The following is a 20387-nucleotide window of genomic DNA, read 5'->3' on the forward strand; positions in this document are numbered from 1 at the left end:
CGAGGCCAGTGGCAGCAGCTAAGCCACGCGGAGGCTTTGCAGTAACACCCCCCAGGTGCAAGAAGCGTGCCTGCTCCTTCACCCCCAGTGCTGAGACAGCATGCCATGTTGGCATGCATGCAGGTTTGCTCTGGGCAGCGAGGGTAGGTGAGTGGTTTTGGTGTGCCTAGAAGCCGTCTGAGGTCATATTCACTCCTCTGAAGGCAGTGGGAGGGGGACAAGAGAGAGGACAGGGATGGGGAAGGGGACAGGCACCAAACGGTTTTGTTTCAGTATATCCAAGTCTTAAAAAATAATCACTGCCTAGGGCTCCAGGACAAGGCAAGGTCTTTCTTCTCTGTATGAATTGGGGATGGGAAAAACATTACCCTGGGCCAGAAGGCAGCACGGAGTGCAAGGGGCCGTTGGGTCTAGACCCTTTTTCTCTACCCCTGTGCTGGTTTTTGTTAGGCTGCTCACCAGTTGCTAGGGTTTTTTTGTTTTGTGTTTTGCTTCAATCATTTTCACTGATGAGAGCATCTGCTGCCATCTGTGCCTCCCCCTCCTCCCCCCAGCAGGGCTGTGCACCGCCACGATCTGCCTGCAGAGCTGGGTGCTCTTCCCTGTCCAACCTGCCGCACGTATCCTGCACAGGCCTGCCAGCGTCCAGGGATGGAGACGAGGGAAGAGGCAGCTCTATCGGCACCCTGCTCTTCCCCCTGTATCTGCCAGCTGTATCTGGGCACTGCTGCAATTGCACCGGTCGCAGGACGCCTGTGGTACCAAGGTGCCAAGCAAGCCCTGGACCTGGTGGCACTAAGCAAGGCTGCAGTTCCTCCTCTGAGAAGTCAACAACCCATGAGAGAGTGTCAGAGGTGAAAACACAGAGGTGAAGGGACTTTGGTGAGGTCACCCAGGACATCAGCACATGGCTGCGAAGAGAGGCCAGAGCTGCCACTTGCTTCCCACGGAGCACCTGGGAAGCAGGGTTATGATGCTACAGCTCAGTGTCAGGCTTTGCTGGCGGCTTACACACCTTGCAGAAGAATAGAGGTTGCCATTTGCGTCTCTCTTTGACTGTTAATTTGGGTATCCAGGCTGAGGCCTGCTCCAGTCCTGACTCACCGTGCTTTGCCTGCACGCCTGGCAGCTCACCCCCGGCGTGGGAACCGGCGGATGCCAGTGCGGGGCTGGAAGGTCATTACCTGAATTAGCTCCAGCTCGCCATGTTTATTACTGCCAGCCCCTAGACGTAGGAGGAGCTGTGGGGTCGTGTTTACTGACCAAACCCAAACCAGTTCACCCCAGCCGCCATTCGATGTGCCATTGTCTGCAAACTGGCTGGGCGGCATTTGCACAGGGGTGGCATCACCGAGCCCTGCATGGCAGCCAAGGCAGAGCCCCGGGTGAGTGGGGAGGCTTGCGTATCCGCGGCGGACCCCCGACACCCGCCCCTGGCACTGCTTGGCCCCCAGCCACGTCTCCCTGCCAGCGTGGGGGGTAAACGTGTAACGGCGCCCGGGTTCTCGCGTGTGACGCACGCGTCCTGGCTGGCACGAAGGGGTACATCTCTGTGGGGGGCTGGGGCTGTCGCCTCACCTCCACCCGCTCCTGGCTGGTTTTAGGGCGCAGGAGCTGCCCTCACCCCACATCTGCTTCTCGCACAAGCCAAGCGCTTGCCCTGCCTTGGGGCTCGCATCTCCCCGGCAGTGGGGCGTGGGCGGGGGGGGGCAGTCCCGGCTGCTCGGGATGAGCAGAGATGGATCCCTACTGCCTGCGAAGGGCAAAGGGCCCGAAGCCTCCCGGCCCGCCCAGAGGCCGCGGAGATGGGCGGCGAGCTGCGGTGGCGCGGTGTAAGGTCGCCCTCTGCTGCCTCCTGCCGCACGGCTCCTCGCTCGGCTCCGGCATCCCACTCCCTCCGTGACCTCCTCCTAGGTGCTGGGGCTGCCGTCGGGGTCGTGTGTCGTCGTCGTCCCCCCGAAGCCATTTCATCGTCGGGCTGAACGAGCCCCGTTCCCGCAGCACCTCCTCCCCGGGCAAGTGTGCCTTTCCCCGCCCTCCCCCCAAACACCTTCCATGCACCAGGGGCACAAACACAGCAGCAGTATTTTAAGCACAATCTCACAATATCGACTAAAAGGGACCGGTCACCCCCCCACAGCCCCCCCCCCCCTTCCCCATTTCTTCCCTCGAGCTAAAGAAAAAAGCAAAAAGAAATCCTCATCAAGCTGTCAAGCTCAGTTTCCTGAAGGAATACAATTAAATCTCTATATGGCAACACGACCGTCAGTTCTTCTCCGTCTCAAAAGATGCTTCTCGAGCAGCGTTCGGCTGTTCCGCTCTTCTACCCCCTCCTCTCAGTTTTCCTTCCCTCTGCTGAGTGCAACAGAGGCTGCAGCTTCGCAGCCAAAAAAAGGTGCGATTTGGAGAGTGCAGTGCGACGCTGTGAGTGGCAGAAGTGAAAAGGCAGAGAAGCAACCCTCGAAAGCCTGCCTTCTGCTGCATCGGGTGTCAGCCTTGGCAAAACCTGAACTTCCAGAATTTTCTTGCAAAATTAAAAAAAACCCAACAAACAATTAGAGGACCTGTCGGATATGGTTGCTGCTTTTCTTTCCCTTGTTCCCTCAAAATGAAAAAAAGTTCTTTCTCTTGCTTAACAGCACAGTCGGTGCACTCTGGGATGTACCTGCCTGCCAGTATATGGGGATGCAGTTTTGCAATCTCAGTTTGGAGTTCCCCGACACTGACAAGATGAAACGAATGCTAAGTACCTTGATGCTACTGCACTTGGAAGACCTCTGCATGAATAAATGACTTTTTTTCCTAAGCAAGCCTGGAAATTTATGTCTCCCACTCATTTTCCCCATTTGGGGGGTGCTTTCCTACTGCTGTGAGTTTGGAGGGGCTCCATTAAAATGAAGGGGGGGCACTACAAGAGAGGAGGGGAGTGCTGCTCCCAGCCCAGAGGCCCCCAGGTCCCAGGGCTGTCGTGGAGCTGAGCACCTGCCTGGGGTTGATCATCCCTTCCTCCAGCCACGGTGTTACTGCATCGTCCTCCTCTACCCTGTTCTTGTCTGAGGCAGGTCTGGGTGGACCTCCAACCTGCTGCAGCACAGCGATTTCAGCGTTCACACCTCCTACAACCTGGGCAACAAATAATAAATATGATGGTTCCTAATAATAGCCCACCCTCTCCATCCCTGATGGTTTATGCATGCAAAAATGCTGCAGAGTCAGTTCACTATTCCCCCCGGTTCATTAAACCAGCATCTATTTTCCTGCAGATAAGACAATCCGTCAGGGGAAAGGATGATGGTAACTCATTTGTCACACTTGTTAAATGTAGGAAAGGCTGGCTTTGGGTCACTTCCAATTTTATGTCAGCTCTGCCTTTATCTGAGCAGCCCCATGCCTGCATGCCAAGCCGGGCGGCTCTCTCCTGTGTGGCATGGGAGATGGGGATGGTGGCACCGTCCCCGCAAGATTTTGCAGAGTTGGGGGGGGCGTTTCCAAGTGCAAAAGCACTTCCAGCAAGGCTTCAATGAGTCCCAATGAGTTATTGCAAGAGGTGCCAGGCACGTTGGTCCCACAGTGACCTAAATCTGCGGCTTTGAGCCCCTGGCATTGCAAGCAGTGTCACCCTGCATGAGTTATCCCCTGACCCCATCCTGCTGGGCTTGTGTTTGGGCTGCAAAGCTTGAGAGGTACGATGGGTACCCAGATGATGAAGGATATTGAGCCAAGACCTTGAGAACAGCCAATGTGAGCTCAGTGCAGGTACATGGAGAGGGAAAAGGTGATGTAACCTCATCTCTGCACTCCTCCTAACCCTAGGAGGATTTTGGGGTGACTACTCGAGGTCATGTCCAAACTAGCACCATCCCAGCAGGCTTTAATTTGCTCCTATTATCAGGGTGGCTGCAATGTGAGTCTTTTTGGCTGCACCTTCTTTGGAGGCATTGCCATCTTGACAGGCCACCTCCTTCCTCTGCCAGGGACAAAGGCTGGATACAGCCCCTAGATATGTTAGAATAGAAATGCCAATGGCTATGACTCCCCAGATCTTGCTTCAGGGGAGGGAGCAAGAAGTAACCAAGAGAGGTTGGGAAGAGTCTTGACCTCTGGATGAGTGATCATAGAGCAGTTCATGGCCGAGACACTTCCCAGGGCACTGCTAGTGGAAACTTCAGTGCAAACAGACCCTTGATCTAATCTGGCAGGGAAATGCCCTCCAGCGAGTGGAGACCAGGTAGGATTGCAGGGCCTTCTGCCTGTAGCTTCCCCCATAAATGAAGCCCAGGTGGGGGTGAAGGCATGGGGACCTGGGCAGGAAGGAGGTGACATCTCATGAGGCTTTCAGGGAAGTATCCTCATGGTTTGTCCCCATGGCTCATTATGGCACAGCCCTCACTGAGCACAGCCCAGAGAGAGCACATTGATTTAACCACGCACTAAGCAGCATGTCCTACGACAGCCTGTCTGCATTCCCCATCTCTTGCTGCACCTTCCCTTTCGTGGCGGACGCTGTTGCCTCCTCCTGGCTCCACAGCTGGTCTGCAGTGACCAGTCTCCCTTGGCACGAGGCCATCTTACAGCTGGAAAAAGATGAGGCAGCTGTGGCATATGAGATGAGATGAAGGGTCAGAGGGACTGAAAAGCTGTATTTTAGTCCTGGTCTTGCCATTCATTGGTGGTGTTTTCAAGTCAGGGTGTGTTGATTTGCAGCACCGCAGGCAGCTGCAGGCAGCTATCAGGAAGGGCTCCGAGCTCCTGCCTCATTCAGCAGCAAACGCGTGGCATCTCCGAAATCTGGCTCTCAGTAATGACCCTGGGAAGTGCAGCGGTAGCAGCAGGTTCAGACTGCGGCGAATTATTTCTGTCTTCAACGTTGGTCCTAGCAGGGGAGGGGGGACCTGCCCACTTGGCTGCCTTTGCCTGCTTCCCATTGATCGACCATCACAGGAGTCACTGAGGTCTCCGCTCTTAAATCTGGATAAGCGCCCTCCTTCACGGCTGCATGCTGCCCCGACCTGCAGCAGCACCCCTCACTCCTGATTTAAATCTCTCCCAAGCAGCCACTGGTGACATGAGCATTTTCTCTTGCCAGCCCGTAGGGACCAGGAGCCCAGCCCTCCTAAGGAAGGAATTAACCCAGCAGCATCCGATATCAGAGGTATCTTTTATTGACCGTTTACAGAAATACAGTAGCACTCGGTTTAGGGGGCTTGGGCGAGTTCTCCAGAAGGTGCCTTCCCTCTCAGCATTGCCAGGAGATCCCGAGGAGAAACCTGCTCTTTAATGCTTTGGGGTTTCTCTGGAGGCTTTGGGGCTCCCTAGCATGAACTTCCTAACACCCTCAGCTCTCCAGGGGTTGGGAGTTTTTTGAACCAGTGGATGAAATTCAAGAGAGGAAAAGAAAAAGAAACCCCCCTACATCAGGGGGTGGTGGGGTGGTCTGAACACACCTGATATGTTGTGAGCCAGCCCTGCTGTGGTCCCCATCCGTCACTGCACGTGCCTTCCGCTCGGCAGGACCCCACTGCTCCCCAGAGCTCAGCTGTCTGCCGCTAGGCGTGTGTCACTCTGGGCTTTGCACGCTCTTGTCACATGGCTTATTGGCCAGAAAATAAATATTTCTTGGTCTATTTTTCTCCTTGTGCATGTGTAAGAGTGAGACCCTTTCCTACAGCAGTTCACATACTGTTTGGGGGCAGGAAGGGTATGCTCAGCTGGGCTGATAAACTATTTTAATTTTTTATGTATGTATTTAACTGGCTTTTTTTTTTTGCAATCAAGGTGTAGGGTTTTTTTTTTTTTTTGCGTCCTTGCTACAAGAAACGACTGCAGACACTTCTGGCATAGAGGCATTTTGGCGGCGGCTGCTGCTGTTGGCCTCACTCTAGTAGTCAGTGAGGGGGTATCGCAGGAAGATGAAGATAAGGATAATACAGAAGGTGGCAAGGGCTGAGCTGGTGATGTTGAAAAGCCGGGCTGTCTTGGCATCTTCAACTGCTCCATTTAAGTCATTGAGGAGTTTCTTATCCCGGACCTGAGACCCAAAAAAATAATTAAATAAAATAACTGGGAGATGTATAAAAGATATAATTTGTTTCAAGCAACACCCACAACCCACAAAACCTAATGCACTTGTAGGGTACCTGTACAGTGGATGAGGGCTGGGCTGTGGCTCTTTGCATTTGAATGCTTGGGGTGCCATAAAACACCCCAAGGTGAGGTTTGCACCCCGGCTCTGCAATGGGTTGAGCTTGTGAAGCCAAGCCCTGTAATACCTGTAGGCTGGAAGCCCCTGGGAGCAGAGAAGACCTGGAAGAGTGATCCGTTGCTGTTACCAACCAGGCAAACCAGGTCCCTGTGGCCTCTGGAGTGGGGCAGTGTCATTCTGAGCCAGAGGGTGCACAAGGGAACTAAGGTGCCATTGTGCACCCCGTGCCCGTGGGCACTAAAGCATCCTTCCCACCATGTCATAGCCCCCTGGCCCTGCAGCACTGGGCTTTGGCTCACCCGGCCCACAAACAAGAAGGCTGGCTGCGGTTTTGGTGTGTATCCCCATGCCTCTGTCTGCGTTGAGGGGCTGAGCGGGCGAAACCTGGCACGGCATCCTACTGCAGCTCCGGGGCTGCGCACGAGTCTCCAGCATATTAAGCAGTCCTGGGTTAATGAGTTCCTTTTGCAGGTCTTATGCGGCTCATGTAGCATCTCTGCCACTGGCAGTTTTCAATCCTGACAGCGTGGTCTGCTCTCTTCATTATCCTGTGGGGTGGGACTTTCATGGGCTTGCTTTGGGACAGCTCTGCAGTGGGTAAGGATTGTGCATGTCCGTGTCACTGGCACGTCCCCACCTCCTCCAGGCTGCCAGGCAGCGATGGCACCAGCAGGCAGTGGATGGCATAGCTACGCAGCGGATGGCACTGCAAAGCAGCGATGCCACTAGCAGGCAGCGGTGGCATTACCAGGCAGCGGATGGCACTGCCAGGCAGTGCATGGCACTGCAAGGCAGTGATGGCATTGCAAGGCAGCAGATGGCACAGCCAGGCAGCGATGCCGCTAGCAGGCCGGCGTGGATGGCACAGCCAGGCAGTGCATGGCACTACCAGAAAACAGATGGCATCGCCAGGCAGCAAATACCACTAGCGGGCAGTAATAGCACTGCCAGGCAGCAATGGCATCATCAGGCAGCAGATGGCACAGCCAGGCAGGTGATGGCATTGCCCGCCAGCAGCAGCTCCGCAGTTTGAGCCCAGGATGTGTCCCTGTCCCCAAACTGTCCCTTCAGCCAGCACTCAGCAGACCCAGGCATCTGGAACCACGAGGATATGGGATGAAAGGACCAGGAGAATTTACCCCTCTTCCCTTTCCCGTATCCGAGCGGGGTACCCAGGGGCTGGCACGGCATGGCAGCGCCTGCTCGGCTGCCCGCTTTGGGGCTGGCGGCTTGCAGGCCGCGGGGCCGTGTGCCCTTCGCAGCCTGCCTTCGCTGCCGGCGGCGTGAGCCCTGCCAGGGCACTGCCGGCTCGACGCTAGATGTCGGTGGCAGGCTGCGAGAACCAGCCCCGGAGTCCTAACCTAGAAATGTTAACAAGGCTTTCATCGACCAGGAGCTTTCTGAAAAGACTCTGCGATGGATTCAGACCACGTCTTAGTGACTTTTTCTCTCTCCCTCCTGCAGTGCTTACCCATGGGGCTGTCCTGAAAGTCTTCTGTGACTTGCTCGATATGGGGAAGGGTTGCTGGATCCCTCATTTCCACTGAGCCACGCTGGTTCACGGGGCCTCCAAAACCACATCTCAGACCCTCAAGCAACGTCCCCTCCTCCATGACACCAGTGAGGACCTCTCTGCACAAGCAACCCCTGCTCTTCATTAATCCTGGACCGTGCCTAGGGATGCTTCTGCTGGCATGAGGCCACAGGAGCCGGCACTGGCAGGCACATAGGGAAGAATGAGAGCTGTTTTCCTCCTTGTATTAAATTGTGCCATGCCATGTCCTCAGCCTCTGTTGTGTCCCGCTCCTGGGAGCCTGCAGTTGGAGCTGGGGCCATCCACCCACCACCTCCCTGCTGGGCACTCGGCAGCTACGGGGCATCCTTCTGGGAGCGGGGACAGGGGACAGTCACAAATCACGCATGGCTCTCTGGCGTGCTTGGCTGGTGCTCCCAGCAGCGGAGATGACATCTGGGAAGGCAGCGAGCTGGCAGCCTGGGAACCTGCACGCCTTTTTGTGTCAGCAGCATGTCCGGGATGACTCACCTTTGAAATTATTTGGCAAGTTTAGCATCCTCCCCAAAACCCCTGGGTGCAGCAGCAGCCGGCACCTCCTCACCCACTGGTGAGAAGCTGGGAGGTCCCTGCAGCCAGAGCCCCAGGGTGCTGCATTCGAGCCAGAAATACCACTCGCTGCTCCAGGTAGGCTCTTTGAAGCTCTCATGTGAGGCAAATCCTGTGTAGAGCAAATGCCTTTTGCCCCTTCCTCCACTGTAACCCAGCCGTGGCTGGGAGAGGTTGCTCTCTGCCACAGGCAAGCCGGTGTTTGCCATCAGGGTTTGCCAGGCAGACAGCGGTTTCTCCAGCAGACCGGCGTGGCCGGCACACCAAGCTCTGCAACCCTCCCACAGCTGAGCTGCTTGCTTTGCCTTTGTGGGGCCAGTTCCTCTTGGCCCCAGGACCTCTCTCCCACCCCTCGCCTCCTGCTCCTCCTGTCCCCGGGGCACCCTGCCACCCTTATTTCTGCATCCAGCCCTCTCCCAGTGCTCCCAGCAGCCTCTCCCACCTGACACCAGCTCACACTCATGACTGGTGCTTCAGCTCTTTCCCACGGCGCACTTCAGCAGCGCCTGTCCTTGACTTCCCCATGGCTCTCCCTTTGGCCCTGCTCCAGTCCTGCTGCTGCTGAGCATCTCTAGCGAGGGGCACTCAGGGCCGCCCTCTCCCCAGTGCCACCATTTCCTCCCAGTTCCTTTTTTTGTCCTTCCCACCTCTTCTCTTTCCTGCTGTTTGGGCCCAAACCACGGTACGACAGCCACCTTTGACTCCTGCCAAAGGGGCACCCAGCTGCTTCCTCTCCCTGCCCCTCTGGCCAGTTCCACCCCCCATCTCCCGCCAACCCCTGTGGCACACGGAGCTCTGCCTGCATCTCCTGTCTCTGGCAGTCCCCTGCCCTTTCCCTTCCCTAGCGCTCCCCCAGCTCTCTTCTGGCTGCTCTGGCCTTGGTCACCTGGATCCCTCATCCTCGACGAGTCCTTGGTCCCCTTTCTCTCCTCCCTTATTATTTCCCCATACACTCTATGGCTTCAGCAGTCGCCCTCATGCAAATCATCCTTTATTGTCCACTACAATTTATATTGCAACAGAGCCTCTAAGAGCCAGACAATTGCCAGGGCCCCTGTGGCATGCAAGTGCAATGAAAAGGATTTTCTCCTTCCAAACCACTCGCAGCCCTGGCCTCCTGCATCTCTCCAGGGCTGCCTCGCCTCCTCCTGCCTGGCCTTGCACCCCCAGATGCTTCCAGATGTCTCCCTTTAATGTCCTGCTGCGGCATCTGAGCCAGGCTCTGGAGGAGGAGTCCTGGAGAGCAGATAAGTGTTTCAGCTCCTTCCTCGCTTTGTCCTTAAGGAGATGCTGGTGTCTCTCTCATAGCCCAGCCTCAGCTTTTCCTATTTTCATGCTCCTGTAGCCACCACCACCATAATGTGCTGGCAGCTGATGCATGAGCTTCTGGGAGCCCTGGAAGCTGCTTCCTTCCACAGCCAAAGAGGAAAGCACGGTGAGGGGCAGGTCCCCAAGGTCACAAGGCTGAACTCCACCCAGACCCAGGTGTAGTGTTTCCTTAGCCACAGACTCTTTTCTCATCATCATTTTCACCCTTCTCACCTTGCCTAAAATTAGATGGGATTTTTGGCCCTGCTTTGCACTGAGATGTCTGGTGTGCAAGGATAATTACATCTGCTGACTGTGGGGTTTCCCCAGGCACTCCAAAGCACTGTGTGGTGGCCCCTTGGGAGATCCCACCCTGGACAAGGCAGAGCTCACCTCTGGTCCATCTTGGCAACTTATATGGTTCCTTTCCTCTTCCATGCCTGGCCTTCCATGAAAGACAGCCCACTTTTGTGCTTTAATGTGCCACCTGTCACCTCCCTGCTGCTCACCTTGTTCTCCACCATCTCCATCTCACCTTGTCCTCCACCATCTCCATCTCACCTTGTCCTCCAACATCTCCAGCGTGTGGGTGCCCAAGGGCTCTTTCTCTCCTCCCTCTGACCACTGTCCCATGCCCTTCCTCCCCTTGGGATTTTGCCTTCAGCTTCCTCCCCAGGTGCTCCCCTTGACTCCTATGACCCTGCTCCTTCCCGGTCCCTTCCCCAGCAGCCACCTCCCCTCTCCCTGCTCATTTCTGGGAGCAGGAAACTTGCTGCGTGAGTACGAAGTGCTGCCTCAGCTTGCAGGAGGAGACGAATGGTTTATTGATAACGAGCCTAATGAGGCTGTATTTAAGGCAGCCCGGCTTTTAGCATGCAGCCCACAGCTGGTTGTCTGTAAACCCATTTCTGTGCAGAGCTCTGCATCCCTACACATAAGGAGCTCTGGATGGGGTCCTTGGATTTATTTGCTCTGTGAGTTGGTCAAGAGCTCTCCAGCCCACGTACCTCCACCACATTGGCACTGGTGTCACGGGGCTTTCGCCCCTGTGTTTCACCCACCTCCAGAAACCGTTGCTCCTCCCCAAAAACAGGCTGAGAGCCTGCCTGAGAGGTTGGGTGCCACAGACTCTCTGGTTCTCAGGGTTAATAAATAGCGATAAATTTGTGCTGGTCTGCTTCCACTTGAAACAGGGAAGATCAACAAGTGGTGAGAGGGGAAGGCAAACAGCCATGCCCGGAGCTGTGTGCTAAGGGCCAGGCAGAGAGCAGGCAGGAGAGCTCAGGTGTCCTGGGGTGCTATCACGCCGCATATTTTGGTGGCCTCGAGGGGCAAGAAAACTCTGCAAGCAACCCCGCGGGTTGCTGCTGGAGCTTAAAAAGCCAGCAGGGCTTCTTGCCATCCGTGCCGCGGCTTGTCTCACATCCCAGCTCCTCTGATCTACCACCTCACGGCATAACGGGTACTGAGAAGGACTTGGCTCGCCCTGGCAGTCTCTGGAGACAGACCTCCTAATGACTGAACGAGATCTCCTGCCACCGGGCACTGATGTATCATTCATTACTGCTTGGAGATGGGAAAGAGGGAGGGAGGGAGCTGCCGAATATCAGGCCACGGAATTTGCTCCTGATCAAAACCAACTGAATCCAAAGCATTGCTGTTGGAGCAATCCTCGCATCTGTGCTGGTCTGGGGTTAAGGTTACTTTAGGGTTTCTAGCTTCCCTGGTCCTGCTGTTTATCTCTTCTTCCCCAGCACCAACACACATTTAGAGGTACATGTGAGTGCCTTGCTTGCGCTCTGGGAGGCTGACCTTGAGAAGCCTGAGATGCTAGAAATAACCCCCAAGGGATACATGAGCCCGTGTGACTCTGTTGCAGCCCAGCAAGCTGTGACTGCTGAGGATCTGGCCCGCTACGGGTGTAAATAAAGATGAGGCATGCCATCGCACTCTTATTCAGAGCCCTTGGCTAAGATGTCCGTCACACAGAGTACTTGGCTTGGATGTCACGGTCTCCGGCCTCACCTGACTTCATGTCTTTCTTTGAATAAGAGCATAAATTCTTTGGGGCTGGGGTGTTTTTTTGGCATTTTTTAGTAAATGGTGATCACCATGAAATAACATTTCCCTGCAGAAAGAAATCTAGAAGGCTGTAGCTCATGTGCAAAAGGCCAGGCAGACATGGAGGTAGTTTTCCCAGCTGTGGCTGAAACCAATAAAAGTGGGCATGGGGAAAGAGACAGCTTTATGGTAATATTCAAGTGTACCTAAGCATACATCTGGCTTCCAGTGTGGGCATTATGCTGCTGAAACCAGTGGAAATACTAGGGTGAGCTAAGATATATAATGAAACATCTCATGGACTTGGGGCACGAAGGAGCTACTGCTTTATTAACAGTATGAATCTGGCAAAAGCAGATGACATTTATGGCAGGGTATTGAAAATGCTATTTCTGATAATGAAACCGATGATTTCTGAGGGTGCTAGATGTTTCAGTTATTTAAAGGAAATGTAAAAACTGTAACCCAGGAACCGTTTAATGCCATCAGTGGGCTGATGGCCCTTCAGCCAGGAAACCTGTGCTCCACTGGCCGAGGGCTCTGCCATTAGAGGTCCCAGAAGGGGCTCAGGGAGGGGAAGATGTTGCTCCCCTCCTCTCCCTCCCACAGCACCTTACTCAGCCTCTGCAGAGCATAGACGTCCTAGAAGGGCTGGGATTTAAGTATCTCCTGCTCAATTGTCCTTACATTTAATTGCAGAGGAACAAGAGAATTCTGTTTAAAGGGGCATCTGTCCTCAGGGCATTTCTTGCTTCTGCTTTCTCTGAACTTCTGGGAAAAACCTTATTGACTGTGAAAGAAAAGAAAATAACAGGCTTCTGGAGAAATAAGCCTAACATCTAGCCTGGCTGGGATGTTGTGGAGGTCTCTGCAGTAGCTGTGGGCGAGGAAGGATCCCGTCTTTCTTAATGGCCCCGTGGTCTTCCCCAGGAGAGACCTTCTGCTACTGCCCCACCATCCCCATTGCTTCCCACCACCCATCCCAGCAGCAGCCTGCAAGGGCACTCGCCACCCCTTCAACCACTTGCTAGCTCTGTCCTGTGCCTCTGAGGGACAGTTTGTTTCTATTTTCCCCTGCCACAGAGTCACAGCCACTGGGGAGCTCCAAGACCAGAGCAGGGTTATTTCTACCCCCTCCACGCCTGTTTGGGTACCACCATTACATCCGATCAGCTACCACCTCCGCAGTCCAAAAAGCGCAGGCTGGTTTTTGCCAGCCATCTTCTATTTTCCTTTCCCTGATTTGGAGCAAATTTGCCCTTGTTACTTCTGGGCTTTGCCCTTCCTTCCACCTCATGTCAAGGATAGTGAAGGTCCAGCCTTTAAAAACCTTGTAGGTGGCTGACCCTACTCCATCCTGTCCCCTGGGGATGGGTCTGCCAGCTCCTCAGGCTGTCCTGCGGGACCACATCTACCCAGCTACCCCCTGTAGCTGCCATTGTGTCCGGGTGACGTGACACCCTTTCTTAGCCCGCTGTAACCGTGCCTCTTGCACAGGAACGACACTGATCATTAAAGGCAAACTCAGACAAGCAAAGACATAAAAAATAAGGAGGAAGCCAGTTACTTCCCTCGCTGGCTAAAAGAGTGGGGGGTGTTAAGGGACTCCCTCCCCACACTCGTGTTAGCCTGCTGCTGCCTGGCTTTGCCCTTGGGACGGTCCCGCTGGTGGTGATGCTCAGCCCTGGCACGATTTAAGCTAAGTGCCTTGCCCAGGCAGCAGCGAAGCCTGCTGCACGGGTGGTGGATGGGTGCTCACCTCCCATCTCGGGGAAGGGGAAACTGAGGCAGACACCACAGTGCCAGTGCTGGGTGAGCCCAGGGCACAGGTCTGCGGACTTGTCACCGAGCCTTTCTGCCAGAGACCCTGACGGGCACAGGAGCAGCCTCCCTGCAGTGCTGGGCACTCGCAGTCCAGCTCACGGGAGCTGGATGGGGTTAATTGATTTGTTTCTGTGACGAAGCCCATCTGCGCCCTGGCCTTCCTCTAAATGCTGCCTGCCAAAACAAATCAGCTAGCTCCTCTCCGGGGCCACCCAGCCGCCCCGGGCTCTCTGCACATCCATTCAGTTAGTTTTGCATCTGGCGGGCAGGGAAGGGGAGGGCAGCCCAGGCCCATCTCTCCCAGCCTTGCCGGGCTGCTCCCCCCTGCAGCTACCAGGAGTAACCTGGTCCCATCACCATCATGGGCTGTGCTCCACGCCATCGCCCTCTCCATCAACATGGCTCTATTTACCCCCAGCCCCAACACTGTGTGAAGCCCCCCTGCACTCTCTTCCACCTCCTCAGCTACCCGGGGCTCATTCCCACAACGCTGGCTGGTCTCCAGGACTTGCCTTGGGATTTATAGGGGTTGGGGCAGCGGGGGTGGGAGCTGGCCACCAGCTCTAGTGTTTTAATTAGGGAGAGGGCAAGAAGGAAACAGGCAGGATTGCCCTGCACCTTGGCAGCCTCTCCCACACTGCAACTGCCAGGTGTCGGCTGACACCGGCAGGTTGCTTCTTACTGCTTCTGCCCAACCACCCAACACTGCTGGATCCTACCCTGATGATCTCTAACCGATAGGATCCCGAAGAAGGGGCAGAGTGCTGGGGTGCCTGAGAGCGCAGCATGAGCCAAGCCAGCTCCGTGTTGCCTGCCCGTCACCCTGCCGCCGCGGTACAGCGGAGGCTCCGAGGGTACCGGAGCAACTGAAAGCGCCGCCTCCTCCCCACCCGAAGCAACATCCAAATCATACCTCGGCTCTCCCCATCCCCAGAGGCTACAACCTCTCATTTGGGTGGCAAAGATGTGATTTACCCTCAAATGTTCCCCCCCTCTCTAGTCACCCCTTACCCCGTGCCTCGCGCTCAGTACTCACTTTCAATGAATAGGCCAAGGCGATGAAGCCGAGGCAGCAGAAGTTGAGGTATACAAAGTTGAAGATGGACCAGAGATAGTAGTCGTTCACCTCGGTGGTGTCGGGGTAGATTTCGATGACGGTGGTGGGGTTGGTCATCGTCTTCTTCTCTACCGAGTGCTTGCACGGGACTGCTGGCCGCAGGCTGTCCCCTTTGCAGCTCTTGCTCTCCATGAGATAAACGGCAGAAGAAGGAGACAGGACGGGCGAAGCTTGCCGGAGAGCCGGGGGCTTGGCGATGCAGGCGAAGCAGCCCTGCGGGGGTCCCTGGGGGGGTCTCGGGGTCCAGGCCACCCCCTCGAAGGGGCACGGTGGGCCCAGGGGGGGGTCCTGTGTCCTCTCCGTGGTGGCTGCCGCGGCGTCACCGCGCTCTGCCCTGGCAAAGCAAAAGGCCCCCTGTGAAAAATGGGGGTGAGGGGACGGAGAGGCCGGGGGGGGGGCTGGAGAAGAAAAAGGGGGGGGAAGGAGCCAAAAAGGAGAGACGTGGGGGGAAGGCAGGAGAGAGAGAGGGACCGGGAGACAGAGGAGAGAGCGGGGAGAGGAGTGAGGGAGTGGGCAGAGGAGAGAGGGAGGGGAGGAGGGCAGGCAGGAGGGGGAGGAGGAGGAGGGAGAACCGCTACACCCGGGGACCACGAAGCCGCCGCCTCGGCGCGGAGCTGTCGCCGGCTCCGGCCCCGCGGCGGGGGGCAGAGGAGCGGGCAGCAGCGGGCAGCATCCCTCCATCCCTCCATCCCTCCATCCCTCCACGCCCCCATCCCTCCATCCCTCCATCCCTCCATCCCCCCATCCCTCCCCTCTTCCTCGTCCTCCCCCCCCCCCGCCGCTGCCCGCTGTCCTGCGTGACCCGCGCCCGAGGCACGAGTGGGGAAATAAATAAAAAAAGAAAAAAAAAAAAAAAGAAGGAAACAAATAAAAGCAGAATGAAACACTTGGGAGGAGCCGAGGGGGGGCTCCGGGGGAGTTGCCAGCCAGCCGCGCTGCATTCCCCCCCCCCCGCAGCTATCCCCGCCCGCCTGTCGGTCTGTCTGTCTGTCTGTCTGTCGGGGCCTTCTGCTTTCTGTCCCATGCCGGGATGGGAGCCGGTCGCTCGGCTGCGGGGCGGCGGGCGGAGCGGGTCTCCCGGTGCGGCAGAGCAGCCCAGCCCCTCGTCCTCCCTCCCTCCCTCCTGGGGGTTTTATTTTTTTGGGGTTGTTGTTGGGTTTTTTTTGTTTGGTTTTTTTTTTTTTTTTTTTTTTTTTGGCTGAGTCCTTGTCTCTGCGGGATTCCAGATGGGATTGCATTTCCCGATTCCTTCCACCTGCCAGCAGGTTACCCCCCCGCGCCCCCCCCATCCCCCGTTTGGGGGGGAGAATATCGTGGCCGGAGAGGAGGAGGAGGGGCAAGAGGGGATGAAGACAGGGGATGGCGAAGGGGATGTAGGAAGAGGTTCCCCCCTACCCCAGCTTTGCAAATAGAGGAGACTAGTCCACCTCTGGCTGCCCGTCCGTCCGTCCATCCGTCTCCTCCGAAGGCACCAGGAGGAGCGAGGGATACTCACAAGGAGGGATGCGGGGAGTCGCTGCATATCCGGCTCAGCACTGCCTCCGGCTCGGCTTCCTCGGCGCTGGAGTTGCGGGAGGAGGGGAGGGCAAGGGGGGGGGGAGCACCCATGGGCTAGGGGTGGGCAAGGGGGGAGTTAGGGGATCGGAAAGTCAACCTGCAGCCCCCCCCCTCGAACAGGAATGCTCCTCCGTGTCTCAGCCCTTCTCCTCGTGTCCCCCGTCCCCCCCCCCCCCCCCGGGACGTCACCTCCTGCTTGGAGCATCCTGGTAGCACCCCGCTGGAGAAGGGCATCTCCTGGGCCCCGGCCGAGCGGCTTCCCCGGCCATCCCGAGGGGATGCTCTGCCCGACTCTCTCCAGCATCACCCAGAGAGACCTTGGCAGCGGGGACTCGCTGCAGCCTGGGTTGTGGGTTCGCTCCCATGGGCCTGGGCGAAAACCTAAAGCGAGCATGGCAGGGGTGTGTGGGGACGATTGGGACTGCGTGGTATGGGGAGGTGGCGGCGATGCAGCGCCGTGGGGAAAAAAAGTGCTCCGGTCGTGGGGGATGAATGGAAAGGGGATAAATCCTGCATGCGGGGCGATAAATCCTGCCGGCACTGAGCAAATCCCAGTGCCGGCAGGGGTGGGAGCACCCCGGCAGCAGGATGCAGGGCATGTAGCTGCTCTACGGGAGGGAGGTGGCGATGTCACGAAGGATGGACAAGCCTGGGAGGACTTGGCTGTGCCCGGGCTTGGCACAGGATCAGGGAAATGCTTGCTGCCTCCTGTTGCCAACTGCCCTGGGAGCTGCGTGGAAACCCAATTTTGGGGTCCTGCAGTAGCACACCCCCCTAGGGACACGATGCTGGAGAGCAGCTGGTGCCGCGCAGGGACAGCTTGCAGGTCATTTGGGAGGATGCAGCTGTGGCATGGGGAGGGTGAGGACATGAGGATATGCCGTGTCACCCCGCCGTGGCACAGCCCGGCCCGGCGCAGGTGGCTTTGAGGCAGCAGCCAGTTTGGCTGGGGGGATGGGGAGGGGGAGCAGAGAAATCCCAGAGTACTGGAAACAGGCTGGGTAAAACAAAAGTTTGTGCAAGCAGTACCTGCAAGGGAAGGGAAATCCTCTGGAAATGCCTTAAGCCTACCCACAAAGCACTGAGCTAAGAAATAAGGATGGTAATTCACTCGACCGTTCACAGGCAGGTTTGGCTCCTGTGTAGGGGCACCCACCTCGTGTTCATCCCTGTGGGTTGGTGTGATGCGAGGGGACTTCTTGCACAGCCACACCACTCCCAGGCAAGAGGGGGGTCCACTTTCCATGAGGCTGGTTGAATGCTTCTGAAGGTGCCTGTGCTGGTTAAAAAAGGACAAATTGCCCTCTCATTTGGGATTTATCACTGCTGGAGTGGTGTTCAGTCCTGCCAAAGTAAAGGAGTTTTATTAGTGCTACTGCTGCCTGTGACGAGACCCAGGTCTCTCTCCTAGAAGCTGCTAAGAAGCAGAAGCAGTGCTGGGGTGAGAGTGATGTTCCTGTGAGATTAAGATGTTTGCAGGAGAGGCAGAGCTGCGGTCAGCTGTTGTCAGCTTTTCTGAAGGGCTTGGACAAACGTGGGCAACCCGCATCTGTGCAGAGCATCCTTCCCAGAGGCTCAGGAGGAGCAACGAAACTCCTTGGATGCAGATTGCTGCCTGCCATGGGAGCTACTGATGAGCCTGCTGTTCATTTGTCTGGGGCAAGTTGTGTAGGTAGGGCTGCTCCTCTTCTTAACATCAGGCAGGGATGAAGGGTGAGCAGAGAAAAAGATCAAAGAGGGGGTCTGGAGGTGGCAAAAGGAGGCAGCAGGGTGATGTAGGGGAATGTGGGATCAACAGAGGTGGGCACATTCCCTGGTGTGAATAGGGTTGAAAGGTCAGGGACATTGGATGGCTGCTTTTTCTCTTCTCCAGGTACCAGGTCAATCCTACAGTTTGCAGAGCACTTTTTGGTCTTTGGGTTGGTCATTCATCATCTTTCTCAATGCTAAGTGTGAGTGGTGAAAGGTTTATTACTGTCGAGCACAATGGCATATATGCAGCATCACCAGTTCAAAAACCATTCATGTGACCCTTCAAAATTAGGGAACCGGCTTAAAAAGTAATGACACAAGGAATAAAAATCCTCAATACTCTGCATTATTTTAATGCTCCTCCAATTTTCTGGGGTTCTTTAAAGGTCATGTGTGCATGACCTCAACCATAAGGTCTAGGACCACTTTCAAATAAAAGCTGGGGTGAGAATGAATAATTGCCTGTATTACTGTGGCATCAAGGCCTGCATCCACTTGTGCTAAGCATGCGACAAACAGAACAGGAAGATGTTTCCTGCCCCAAAGCAATTCTCCTGTAATCGTGTTAGAGGCGTGTGGGCTGTAGCATAATCAAGCACTGTAAGAGCCGTGAGAAAGTCTTCCATCTCAAATCCTACTCCAGCTCTCCAGAAAATCATTAGCAGGACCTGCCCCTGCTTTTTTTCCAAAGGAGAGAGCCCACAGCCTCTTGAATGCTCTTTCTTGTTCCCCTATAAAATTCCTCAATGGGTTGTTAAGCCCCATAAGCAGTAAGGTGGCCTGAGGCTTGGAGGGGTAAATCCTATCTCCCCACTCTCCCTTGATCTCTGTCTCCTGTGCTCTAAGCTTTCAGTCTGCACTCTGCTTCTTTTCCCTCCCAAAGGAACCTAAAAAGAAATAAATCCAAGAAAGAGTGGAAAAAGAAAAAGCCACCAGCCCCCAAAACAACGTGCTTAGTCATTCATGATGAGTTAAAAATAGTTTCCCAAACGAGCAAATTGCTGAGCCAACCAGATGAGCGTCATCTCCATAAACAAGGGGGCTCATCCTCCCTCTCCTTGGGCAGGGCCTTGTCTGAATGGGCTTTTGGCAAAGCCCTGAGCAGAGTTGGTTGGAGAAGGCTCAGGCCCATGAAGACAGCCCTGAGGGTCAGGGCCAAGCACCCTACTACTCAAGGGGATGTGTAATGAAAAATTTTATCTTCTTTGCATCAGTGGAGACATTTAATAAAGAGTGAGTTATCAAATTGTCATGTGCACGGAGTTCTGCAGAGATGGTGCAGTAAATGGGAGGGCTGCTGTAAACCTGAGGATTTGCTGGGCAAGATAACATGGGGCTGCATGCAGGATGCTCGTGGGATGGGGGGAGCTCTTCTCCCTACTAGAAAAGCATGGGTGGACAATCCTGGCTCTTGGGTTCTCCAGCTCTTGGCCAAGATCAAGCCTGTGATTGTTCCCACTGAGACGCAACGTTCAGTACTCATGGCACGTCTAAAGGCTTAGGCACAATCCCCTCAGCAGAAACAACGCCCTCATATTCCAGTCGATAAATATTTGGCAGCGGATGACTTGTTCTTCCCTTGGGCTATTGAGGAATGGTGGGCTGCATGATTGGTTTTCAGGACCCAGCCAGCTCTTTTGGGTTAAATCTATCTCTTTAACGTAGGAGAACAGCTGATTGGGGTATTAAGGCATCCTGGGGGAACAGAGGCTCGGGTCATGCCAGTGGGGAAATCAGTTAAGCTCTCTGTGTGCTTAGATCTGTACTCAGAAAATGGGATGGGACTTGGCTGCATCCATCTTGCTTACGTAGATGATGCTTTTTTCAAAGTAAGGATTAGCTCTTATCTTCCACCTGGCACATGGGCCCTTCATTCTGCATTGAGTCTCCAGCTCCCATACGTACAGCAGCACTAGGACTAAAAGTCACACAGGCAGGCAAGAGGGATGGATTTTTCCTACATTTTGAACTCCCCCCTCCTCTGTTCTTCATCACTGGGCTCTGGGAGCATACACTTCACATCCCAGTGGGTTTTAGCCTGGACTTAGAAACTGGAGTCCCACCTTGGCTACTACAGGACTGCTCTATGTCCCAAGTCAAGCAGGAGCTTGTTCTAGCTGGCCCGGAGGACCAGGGGACAACCTGAGCACCCTTGCTGGGTCCAAGGGAGGACTACCCTTGGCAATACTCAGCCAGGGAGATCTGGTGCCAGGAGAAGGCTGTAGGCTAGGAGAGATGCTGGGAGTGCCTGCTGCCCCAGTGGCATTGGGTCAGGCAGGTGACACTGTCATGTTACCCTACAGAGGCTGGGTTATGTTTTAATGCATTGAAAAGAAACCCGACAGGCTCCCAGCATGTTTCCTTATCAGAAAGAAGGGAAGGAACCCTTCTGAAACACAAGTCCACATCTGGGTGACCAGACATACCGGGACAACAGGTCAGGG

General features: G+C 55.5%; 1 protein-coding gene across 5 annotated transcripts; it reads right to left on the bottom strand.

The window, feature by feature from the left end:
* Positions 1–5139: 5139 nt before the first annotated feature.
* IFITM10 (interferon induced transmembrane protein 10) lies at positions 5140–20316 on the bottom strand. 5 transcript variants are annotated; one of them, XM_069803624.1, is made up of 3 exons: positions 17348–20316; positions 14554–14968; positions 5140–6028 (listed from the first exon to the last, which is right to left on the bottom strand). In XM_069803624.1, the coding sequence occupies exons 1-3, from the start codon at positions 17356–17358 to the stop codon at positions 5879–5881; spliced, it is 576 nt and encodes a 191-aa protein (XP_069659725.1). In that variant the 5' UTR covers positions 17359–20316; the 3' UTR covers positions 5140–5878. The 5 variants fall into 5 exon arrangements, with proteins under 5 accessions (XP_069659725.1, XP_069659723.1, XP_069659724.1 ...); XM_069803622.1 differs by lacking the exon at positions 17348–20316 and adding an exon at positions 16130–17274; XM_069803623.1 differs by lacking the exon at positions 17348–20316 and adding an exon at positions 16062–16157.
* Positions 20317–20387: the final 71 nt, after the last annotated feature.

Source organism: Haliaeetus albicilla, chromosome 16 (assembly GCF_947461875.1).
Source record: "Haliaeetus albicilla chromosome 16, bHalAlb1.1, whole genome shotgun sequence".
NCBI classification, from domain to species: domain Eukaryota; kingdom Metazoa; phylum Chordata; class Aves; order Accipitriformes; family Accipitridae; genus Haliaeetus; species Haliaeetus albicilla.

Coding starts and splice junctions, on each gene's coding strand:
- IFITM10 (XM_069803621.1), bottom strand. CDS start 15,315: ATGGAGGGATGCTGCCCGCTGCTGCCCGCTCCTCTGCCCCCCGCCGCG. Junction 6,029..14,553: donor CCTTGGCCTATTCATTGAAA/GTGAGTACTGAG, acceptor TTTGGGTCTCAG/GTCCGGGATAAGAAACTCCT.